Genomic DNA, 11543 nt, shown 5'->3' on the forward strand with positions numbered 1-11543 from the left:
AAGTCCTCCTGGGATGCACAACCCCGACCCCTGTTCCCAAATCCTGCCCTTCCCGATGGGAAGGAGCCGGTTGCTCTTCCCTATCGATGTGTCTCCAAGGCCAGATCCAGCCTTTTCATCACACACGAGCCTATAGCCCACGTTTAGGATTTATTTTCAACCCAGCCACATCGACTGAGTGAATAATTCCAATGAGGAACGCTCCCGCGTATGATGTTGACACATGCTATTATTTTACATACCTATTTCAGCTTGTGTGCTTATTAGAATAAGGTCTTTATGCTAATTTGTAAATCAAATTCCCATAATTCTTGGCTTACTGATGCTAAAGGCCCAGCTAAATCTTCTATGACCTTTTAGCCTGGTTAATCCCTTCACACATGGCTGAGTGAAGTGTTTTCTTCTCTCTCCCACTCCCAAGAGCTGGGGTGGGATTTTTGCACAAGTTCCTCCTCTTCCTCCATAAATCCAGGGGGGTGCGAGTCAATGAGACCAAGCACACGCCAAGACTTTGAAATATGGAAAGAGGGAAGAGAAAATATTGCTGGGTGCTTAAATATGCTGCTATTTATAAAAAATATCATACAGAAGAGATAGAGCAAACACAAGCATCCAAGCAAATGCCCCGACCTTGCTCTCTAGTACCAACACCCAGGAGCCCGGGGAACGGCACCATCACCGTGCACAAAACCACGATGGGCATTTCGGGGCTCAGAGGGCTTCCTCCTCATGGACATGACACCCAACAGCTCCCATTTCGGGGCCACATTCCCAAAAAAACCCAACAGCGAATCTGCAGGACGTAGAGGACCTATGGATGTTTGCACAAATGCAGATGGTCAAGCACCTACGAATTATCCCACTTCACGCTCCACTTTACTCTCGAGCATCCTCACAAACCACTTTTTCTTATTGTTTGTTTGGCTATAAATAGGTAAATGACCTGGAGTATTGATAAACTGCTGCAGAGGGCAGCACAGATCTCTTGAGCCATTTGTAGTAGATTTGTGCAAAACACAGTTTTCCTGCATGACAATAATTCTCGCGTTTTCAAACACGAGCCAGCTCCGCATCTGTGCACCGAGTGAGCGAGAAAAGTTGGAAATTAAAGAAAAATACTGTGAGTATCAAAAGGGTTTATCAGCAGTGTGGTGCTACTGCTTCGCATTTGCAATGCACGAAAACCTATGTATTACCTTTGGGGCTGAATGACCCCAAATTTCTCAAAACCCTTTTAGAAAGTTTTTGCTGAAAAGCAAGATTATTTTTGCTGCGTGGTTTGGGGTTTTTTTCCAATGTATTTTTAATGACTCTTTTAAATACAATTATGCAAAAAAAACCCTCCCGGGGGGGAATCGTTCCCTCCAAAAACCCAGTATAGTAAATATCTCCCAGCACCCCCAAAAAGCCCAAAGTTTCTGGTGCTGAATGCTGCCCTGTGCAATACTTTGCCCAGCAGCCCATGGCTCTGCCCTGGTGCCCCAGATGAGGGTGCAATGTAGCTCCTTGCTCCCCCCACCCCAAGCAGTGACTCAGGGACTTCTGACACCCACATCGGCCTTTAACAAGGCATTGGGTTGAAGGGATTCTAGCTTGGGGAAGCAGCGCATCCTTCCCCACCGCTCTGCTACCAAGGAGAATGAAAAAAATACTAAAATAACAATAAAAAACTGTTTTCTGATGTGTAAGCTTTGATGGGAGCAGGGAGAGGAAGTATAAGAGAAGACCGGAGGCAGGGAATAAGACTGCAAGGAAGCCAAGTCAGGAGCCAAAAGCAAGCGTTAAATAAAACAATTAATAATTTTTAATAAAGCACAAATTCTAGGCGGGAGAAATGAGAAAAGCAAGGGCAGCTGTGCCCCCCTCTTGGGGATCCTCGGCCCTCCAACACCCCACAGAGGCAGCAGCCAAGGGGGCTGGGGCTCCCATCCCCAGGGGACCCCGCGGGATGCAGGGATGCAGGGATGCTCCATCCCGAGCAGCGCGAGCGGGAAGCAGCGACCCAGGGAGAAGGCGAGCGGGAGGAAGGCGAAGAGGAGCGATGCCTCGGCGTGTGATGTGCATGCTAAGCAGCCCGCGCCGGTCGATATGGCAAGGGTGGCTCTCCGCAAAAGCGGGGGCCCAGTCTGCTCAGAAGAATGAAGTTTGAGGGGCCGGGCCATCTCACCCCACTCCGTCGGTGCACAGCACCCCCCTCACCTGGCTCGGCAGCCCCCTGCCCCACACAAACAGGGGTCCCGCACCCCCCCGAGCCCTGCTGCAGAGCATCTCGGCTGGAGAGGGGAGCAGGCAGGGCTGGTTTGCGTCCCCCAAACGCTGTCCCCAACCCTCGGTGGGCACCGGGGCAGTGCAGAGGTAGCTGGCTGCAGCTGCTGGCTGCTCTCCCACTCACCAGAACGGGGGTGCATCCACCCCCCCAGGGGTGCCTGCATTCCCCACCAAGCCCCGGGTACCACCGGCGCTGGGCGCATCCCGGGAACGGCGCAATGCAGCCCCCGGGCGCACCTTCCCTGCCCAGCCCGGTGCAGGATGCGGCCCCATGTCCCCCCCCCGAGAGGTAACCCCGCTCCCACAGCCCCTCCAGATGGCTGCGAGGAGACTAACGCGACCTGACAGGCTCGGCGCTCCCGGCCAGATGGGGCTGGCTCCTGCCTCCTCCTTTCCCCCCCTTTTTCCCCTTGCTTTTTGCTCTATTTTTCTAATTTCCTTGTACAACTCCCCCCCTCCAGAAGCACCACCCCCCATGCTCGCCTGGGACAAGGACTTCCCAACTCCCCAGCCCGGCGGGGGCGGGCAGGAGCCGGGGATGCACCGAGTTTTTGGGACGACCTTGCAGACGGGTCCGGCAAATGCAAAGAGGGACCTCGACCCCCCAGCCTGTTGGATGCATCGCTCCTGCGGGAACTAAGTTGACATGACGGAGTCGTTCGGCACCGCTTCCCCTCCCCAAAAAAACAATCACCACAATGGGTGCTGCGCCACGGGAGAAGTTCCCCTCCCCAACGCGGTGCCCCGGGGGAGGGAGCACGAATCGGGAGATGCCGCCGTCTGGTACCCGCAACCCGCACCCCCCGCAACTTCGCAACGGGCTGGGGACCCTCTCCCAGCGCTGCTCCCGTTCTGGGGGTGCTCCGCATCCCCTGAACCCCCCCCCCGGAGGGTGATGCCGTGGGGCCGAGCACCCCCCGCACGCCCCGGTTGCATCCCCCGCAGCATCCCCTACCTTGGAAGAGGAGGAGAGCGGCCATCCCGGCGAAGATCGCCCAAGAGACGGGGTGCTGCATTTTCGCCTGGGCCATGTTTCTACCGCGGGCTGCGTTTCTCTCTCTCCCCCTCCTTCCCCGCTCACTGCCTGGTGGGGAGAGCTTTAAAATCCAGCGTTTCCCGGAGCAAAGCGCAGGAAGAAGGGAGAGGGGGGGGGAGGAAAAGGAAGGAAAAAAAAAATGTACCGCAGGGTGGGGGAGGGGAAAAAAACCCAAAAATAAAAAAAAAAAGGGGGGAAGGGGGGGAAAGGGGGGTCGGAAGGGGTTGCAAGGTGCGAGGGACAGGCGCTGCCGTGCCCGCCGCTCCGGCCCGCACACGCCGCCCGGCTGCAACACGCCGCCGGCCGCGCAGGCAGCGCAGCCCTCCCCCGCAACCGCTCATTGGCTGCGGGGGTGTCCCCCCCGGCATCACACCCCCCCCCCCGGCAGCCCGACACCCCCGCCATCCCGAGCCCTACTCGGCATCCCGGCCGCTACTCAGCATCCCGAGCCCTACTCGGCATCCCGACCCTCCCCGGCATCCCGACCCCCCTTCACCACCCCAACACCCCCCCGGCATCCTGACACCCTTGGCATCCCAACACCCCCAGCATCCCAATACCCTCTCAGCATCCTGACGCCCCTCAGCATCGCAAAACCCCTGGCATTCTAATCGCCCCCCGCCCGGCATCCCCTCAGCACTGCCCTTCCCCACCAGGGAAATGGGGTGACACTACTCCCCGAGGTGACCCCCACCCTCCCCGGGGTGACCGCAGCGGTGCCGTGACTCAGTTTCACCACCTGCGCAATGATGGGAGGGACACCCCCTTCCCCGTATTGTCCACTGAAATGAAGGGGTGCACCCCCATCCCCTGCTTCTGGGGGGCTGGTGTCTGTGGGGAGAGCACCCCAGTGCTGTCCAAACAAACATCATCCTCCTACTGGGCTAATTCCCATATGGGAATTGTTCTAAAAGTAGATTTAATAGCGAATAATTCTTCAATTTGTAGCAGAAACCTTTGCACCCTGCTTAGATTTGTACATTCTCCCGTTAATTAAACTTCTTCCCCCGTGCCAATTTCTAGTGCCTATTTCACAACAACCAAAGACAGACAGACCTTTCTTCCAACCCAGGATACCTAAAACCACCACATCTGTCCATAGCGCAAACCAACATCAAGAGCATGACACCAACATGCCCACACAGAAAAGGTCCTCTAGACTAAAACCTTAACATTTTTTTCAGCCTTTGTCCAACACAGAGAATATTAGAGGCACTGAACCCCGAGACTCCTATTTGACACAACCTAAATAAATAATATCTTGTTAAATATTCATTATTTTCATTAGTGGTGAGTATATCTCATTATGTTACTTGAGGTGACTCACAGCCCTTTAAAACAACATTATAGGCAGAAAAATGACAAAGCAAAATAAAAAAAAAAAAAGATATCTTGGCTTTTTGTATATACTCCTCCTCAGAGGCTTCCAAAATCTGTGCTGTTCACTTTGTAATTCAGAGGAAGATTTGGCTGCAAACCCTTGGAAAATCCAGCTGCGTTTCTCTCTCTGTCGCTGCCGCCCAGAGAGACTCTGAGATCCGGGCCACCCGTTCTGCTGAGGAGAGCTGACAAACCACACGCGCCCGTCCCCCTCCCAAAGTCCCACTGATAGGCCTGGTGATGCCCAAACCCATCACTGCCCCGGCGACCTCCAGCTGATGCATTTTGGATGGAGGAACCCTTGGAAAGGGGTCTGGATTCCTACCAGCATCGCATCATCTCATCCTCTCCACTGCATCCCCATCAACACGAGGGGCTCAGGACGGCGTGAGATGCCACGTAGCGATTTTTCCCACCTTCCACAACGCTTCTGAGTTTGACCCCGGTTGCCGAGCCAGCTACTGCGCTTGGAGCAGCTGCAAGTGGTTGATTAGGTTAGTTTGGTTTATTGCCCACCCATTATGCTTCAAAAAACACAACTTCCCTGTCTATTTGCCTAAGCAGAGAGAACAGTTTGCAAGGAGGCCTTCTGCAGTAGCTGCTTTTCCTACGGATTTGCTCTATGCATTATTAATTCACACAGCGCTTGTTCTGAGCACGTATATTTACCCGATGCACCAGAACAGCTCTTAAGGAGCCTTCGGCTCGTGGCTTTGTGGAACATCAACTTTTCATGTTGAACAGCAGGTGATGTTCAACAAAATACTTTGCAATAAATGCCTAATATCCATTACGCTCGTACGTATCTGTGTGCCGGGCTGATGTGAACGCGCAGATAGCAGGGCTGTGCTCCCGAGATAGGGGACGGGGGGAAGAAGTTATTCATTGGAAATCGCACATATCTACGGTGTCGAAGAGGGACACCATGTCTCGATGCACGTCGAGTTGTGGAAGGCCATTTTTGGCAGAAATTTCTGCAAAAAATTTAAAATATATGTTCCCCCCGCCCCATATCTGACTAGAACATAATACAACACCTTAGCTAGGAGTCTGCAGGGGAAACTAAGAAAAAAAGGTGACATGATGCTTTGAAACGAAACCTCTAACTGGCTCTAAGGGAAGCGTTGTGACCTTGCTGAACAGCACTGCATAATTTTTAATAGACGTTTTTGGCTGGAACTGACATACTCCCAGGTGTGGTTTTATTCCACTAACATTTTTCCAGAGGGAAATGCCATGTTTCATTGGATTTTTTTTCATCATCCCTATATATACACACACCCCTATAATTACTAAATGCATTACAATAGGATTCATGAGCCTTTGATAAGATCCTGGTGCCATTCTGTTAGACTCTGTATGTACACCCGGTGCAAAACAGTCCCTCCCTTGAGCTCTTGAAGTCAAAACAGAGAAGAAAAAGAAGGTGTTGAGACAAGAGCAAATTACTTCTCATTTTATGGCTAGGGAAAAAATAAGACTTAGAAAGGTTCAGTCATTGCATGAGGTCAGGGAGGGAATTTCTGCACAAAAACGTCCCAAATCTGAAGGGCTGCAGGACCCGCCTGCTCCCTCTCGCAGTGTTTCCCTGTCCTATGTTACTTCTGCTCTGAGTTCCACCAGTGCAAGGGAAGAGTTAAGCGAACGCTTCTACCGGCTTTATCGAATTATCAAAAATCATTTCTGTGCAAAATACCCTTTTTCTTAATTAGGGAAGGGGGAATTTGCCAAGCTGCAGCTCGATGCCCCAGCCCACGTCTGCGCACAAAAGCATCTCAGAACTCCCATGCCCTTGCGTGCACAGGACACACGGAGCCAGACAGACGAGTGCCCACAGGCTTTGCTCCTTTAATTACACCTCCTACGGGTGAGAAAGATAAGCCCAAGTGCAGTGACTTCATGAAGGGAGGAAGCCTATAAGTTATTCATAAGTTCAGGCTCAAGCTCCTCTCTTGCTTTCACTCCATGACACCTTCAAAACATATTATTCATCTATTTTCTCCTCCTCTGGGAAGAGAGATGGTAATTGTAGTAAATACATCACTGCCAAGTCATGGCGCACGGCGCTGGGGTAGGGATGCGAGGCAGCGGCCGCTCCCCAGACGTTTGGGGTGCCCAGGCTCCGTGAAGGACAATCCTCACACTGCCCTGGGGATGCGGAGGCGCTGGGGGAAGAGCCTCCATCCTGCATCACCGAGTCATTCACCCCCAGCGCTTCTAGGTGATAAAAATCAAGCCTTACCACGTCACCTCCACATCATTTTGGATGAAAGCCCCCATCCCTTTTTAGCACAAGGCTTGCCTACATCCCCACTGAGCCCAGACCAGGACGGCCCATTCCCTTGGGTCACTGCACCCCGTTTTCACCCCAACCTCATGGCATTTGGGGGCAAATTTTGGGCCCTGTTTCTGGCTTGCAGAAAAATAAGAAAAGCCACAATCGCCGGCAGCCTTGCCTGCAGAGAGCCTTTGGAAACAAGAGCCACAGCACAGCGGTTTTGTTTGCCCTCTCAAGGCTGTTCCAGACAGAATAAAGCACCTAATGCTACTGCCAACTGAAGCGGCTCTCCTTGAGCTCGAGAGGTTAGTTTTGCTGAATGCAACGACACGGATCCTCGTCTCGGCCCCACGGCACAGAGGATTTGTTGTACTCCAGTGCAGAAATAACCCCGAGAGCAACATCTACGGTCACACCAGGGAGGGGAGGGCGAAGGCATCGGCGTGAGGCACCCGCGAGGAGGGAGACAGGGCGCGGATTTTATTTGTCCTCGATTCCCAGGGAGGTCATTTACCGCAGTGCCCCTGGCACCTCCCCAGCCCTTCCTAGCACATTCGATTCTTGTGAGTTTTCTTAATCTCATCTCCTTCATTGGTTATTGCTCCTCTAGTGCTGAACTCAGCAAGATCGCTTCTGTTTAGAGAAAGATTAGCGCCGAGTACATTAAACAGGGTAATGCCGCGAACTAAAGGGCGCTGGATCACCACCCCGGCTCCCAACACCCCGTAACAGCCATTCCCAAAAAGGGAACGTGATCTTCATAGTAGAAGCAGCACTAAAAAAATGGTGGATAAAGAAAGGGCTGTCTCAGGCTCGCAAAACCCCTGCCCAAGTAAGATGCATCCCGTGAGCCCCAAATTCCCTGAATTCCTCCCCAAAGCCGCACAGTGACCGGCATCCCGGCGGGGATGGGATGCACACAGCGCCGTGCTTGGAAACCACGTCCTCGCCCAGCGCACAAGGACCCATCCATCTGCATTACCTAGAAAACTACATTTTCCTCATTTCAAGCATGTTGCAACACAGGTGAAACAGCAGGGTTTGACCAGGCAAGGTGGTGAGAGCCTCTGGAGAGATGCTCAATGGCCACAATCTGCTTCATCTCACTATCCCCCTTAATTTATACATTTCCCCAAACAAGACAGATTCCTCCTTATTCCGAAGACTTTGCAGGGATGTTTTCCAGCACCCACACGCTGCCGTGCGTCCCCGTCCCAACCGGGTTCTTATCGCGGCTCGGCGCCTCCGCTCCCCTGCACTACAGTTGATTAAATGTCTATTTGCCTACGGATTACAAGGAGGCAACAAGTCCCCCCCAGGGAAGAGGCACCATTGCACGGGCAAAGACTCTGCAAACAGATGGCTCGAGGAGATAGTGGATGTTTACCACCTTGTGCGTGCTTCTGGGCTTGAGGGTGACACAGCCCTGGCACATCCCCATGTTTATTTTCATTTTGTTTAACTCATCAAGCTCTTTCCCACCCTCTCCGGGACTTGGAGAGTGAAGACAAAGCCTCAGCCAGCTGCCCGGGTCTGGTGTGGATGGTGTTGCAAGACACACCGGTATTAAAACACCTGCCTACCTCGAGCAAACTCACCAGGAGCTGGGAACACGTGGGAAGCCACCAGATGCTCTTTATTGACCAATATTCTTAATTCTGGAAGAACCACCCTCATTGCAGCAGAGGCGATGCCTTTTCTGCAGTGGTCAAACTATTTGACTTTCCAGAGCCCTTGTGACACCTCCGAATCCAGCCCAACCTCTAATTATTAATACCAGTCGATCCTTGGCAGGATCAAACACGAGAGCCTTTATACTCCGGAGTTTTGCATGTTACAAAACACCCTCTGTGATGGAAGTGCCGTTTGAGATCCCGCAGACTGTCTAAGGTAATTTCCATCTAACTCATGTCTCCCACTCTCCAAAAAAGAAGCCCAGGTAAGCCAGCCCTGGGAGGAACAAGATTTATTTTAACCCAAATTTGCAATTTTAGCCTCTCCTGCTCATCCTCCTGCCCCAACCTCATTGCATTCCCCGCATGCTCCTTTTCCTTCTCCCCCCACCCCAGCCTGTTAAAGCTCGTGGTGTTATACAGTAGGCTCAAAGCACATTTAAGATTAGTTCTGTAACCTGCCCAGCCAAGTCAGAAAATTGAACATAGTAGAAAAAGAAAGAAAAGGAGCCAGCTCTTGTCAGGAGTGTGGTAGTACAAGGAAGTAATTTTTCTCTCCCCGTTTCAGTTGGACGTTGGTGTTTATGTCCGCGCTAGACGCTGAGTCCTTTCTTCTCCATCGTGCAGCTGTAGCATCGGTAGATTGGAGAGGGGAGGCGCAGGGGGGGAAGGCAATAGCGATTGAAATTGGATCCTATTGAATTTTCAATAGGACACCAAAATATATACGTGTTTCAGCACGCGCATGTACAGATATATAAGTCAATGGAAGCATCTCTGAATAGTCAGTTCCGAATAATTACAGTGGGGAGGAATCATTGGAATAATTAGCAGTTGCTACCAGAACATTCAAGGAAATGAAATGCCTACTGCTGTTTATTAAACAGCGCTTTATTTTCGGTTTAGGGTGTTTGGGATGAAATTAGGTGGCAAATACACAGCGTGATTGGAAAAGCCTGGTAACATTGCGGTTGTTCGAGCCGCCTTGCTCATTCCCCCCGTCTTTTTTCCCCTTTTTTCTGCTTTTCCTGGCTGTTTTCTTCCTCCATCCATTCCCTTCCAGCTGTGGCAGCCTCGGGAAGGGGCTCTCACGTAATTCTGATGCCACAGGAGGAAGAAAAACGGTGTCAGCCCTCAGATCTCAGCACCAAACCATTGACCCTGGGGATGTCAGTTGGGATTATAGACCCTGATTTGGGCTGGGACTTGGAGAGACAACGACTAGGGGGTCACCCTCTATCAGTTGTGACTTGCCAAAGCTTTGAAGTCTGGAAGAGCACACAAACCATATTTGAAAAACAGGTAGATTCTGGAAGCTTGTGTTTCGGAATAAGTATTAATCTCTCAGCCTAATAGACGTTTTCTGACACGGTTCTCAGCTTTGCAAAATAGGACATTAAAAAAAATGTGCAAAATACCCCCATAACACTCAGAAATGTACAGCCAGAGATTGTTCCCAACACCCTCATATTTGAGTCAGGGTCTGGAAGATTTGGATTTGGATCATGGTGGAGTGTGGAGAAAAAAGTGGGAAAAGGGGGCAGAATACAAGATGGTGAATGTAAATCCCCATATTCTTCACCTGCTCCGACCCGCTGTGCCAGAACATAATGTAACCAAAGGAAGGAGAGATGAAGTTTTAAGGAGATGTGTATATGCACATGATTTAGATATCTCAAAAGATTTCCAGACTGTATTTCACATAATTCACGTTTCTAAGCTTCTCCCTTCACGACGCAAGAGGTGAGCACAAATGAGACAGGTCAGGAGCCTCGTAAGCTTGAAACATCTCCAAGTTTGCAAAACCGCTTTCAAAAGGCTTCCAGTTCCGGATTAAGCCGCGTTACCTAATGCCAGACGGATGAAACCACGCTCCCAAAAACCAACCATGCAGGCAACTTTGTGTCTCAGGCACAGAATAAACCACCTTCAGTGCTTTGGAAACAGATGCACAACGTTCACACACAAATCATCTCATAATCAGAAGGAAAAAATCAACCAAACACCAAAAAGAGTCTGCCCTACCTCAGAGATGTCTTCTCCTCGAGACCATGCAGCCATCGGTGAATCAATGCATCCGCAAGCCAGTCCTGCAATGAGAAGAGGATGCTCACTCAGTCCAGACGCAGAGAATTCAACTGTTTCTTGCGGGTTTAGTTACTGGGGGTAGAAAATACAGCAATTTCTAGCAATGTTTTATGAGCAGAATGAAAAGGCCTAAGGAGATGCACAGAGACCTTCCCCATCGCACAACCCAGTCCTAGAAAATGCAAAAGAGAACACAGCGATGCTTTGGGTTGATTATTTCTGGGGAGCACACGGTCTTCAAACACCGAGCATCCTCAGCCCGCACCGGGATCTGTGGGCAAGGATGCAGGAGATGTGCTGGGCTGTGCAAACTAACAGAGCAGGGGATTCAGGCTCTGCCCCACTGAAAACAGGGACACAAACCCATAAAAGCTATGGGGAAAAACACAGACTCGCTATTAAACATGGAGCTGAAGTAACACGCAGTTTCTCGACAGCTCTGCTACAACCCTCCATGCTAAACTGACTTATCCCTATTAACACTCTGCTATTCAGCGGCCGCTTTCTTTGTACCACCTCTGCTCTGCAGCAAAGCCAACTTCCAGCATTGAAAAAAAAAAGAACTAAAAAGAAAAACCCCACAATGAAGCAAGCATCCAGCACAATAAAAATAAATTAAAACCCCTAGAGGACACTGAGATGAGCTGTGGCTTCTTTTACTGCGTTTTCCAAGGTGCTGTTTAAACACAGACAGGAGAAGGTGCATAAATACATCAGCTCGGCCCCTCTGGCCTGTGGAAGCGTTGGCAGCGCACAAAAAAGCGACAGGAGCGGGGATAATTATACCTCTGGTAAACCACAGCCCACGGCCGGGTTATGT

General features: G+C 51.1%; 1 protein-coding gene across 1 annotated transcript in view; it reads right to left on the reverse strand.

Annotated features, from left to right (window-relative positions):
* LOC308048760 (protein CEPU-1) overlaps window positions 1-3299 on the reverse strand; it is a gene marked incomplete at both ends in the record, with an annotated part of 282261 nt that extends 278962 nt beyond the window's left edge. Inside the window, one exon of the mRNA XM_080358061.1 lies at window positions 3224-3299. Within this exon, the coding sequence (XP_080214187.1) occupies window positions 3224-3299 (76 nt within the window). The remainder of the gene's footprint in view (window positions 1-3223) is intronic.
* Between the last annotated feature and the right edge of the window lie 8244 nt (window positions 3300-11543).

The sequence above is a fragment of the Nesoenas mayeri genome (assembly GCF_963082525.1).
Source record: "Nesoenas mayeri genome assembly, chromosome: 22".
NCBI classification, from domain to species: domain Eukaryota; kingdom Metazoa; phylum Chordata; class Aves; order Columbiformes; family Columbidae; genus Nesoenas; species Nesoenas mayeri.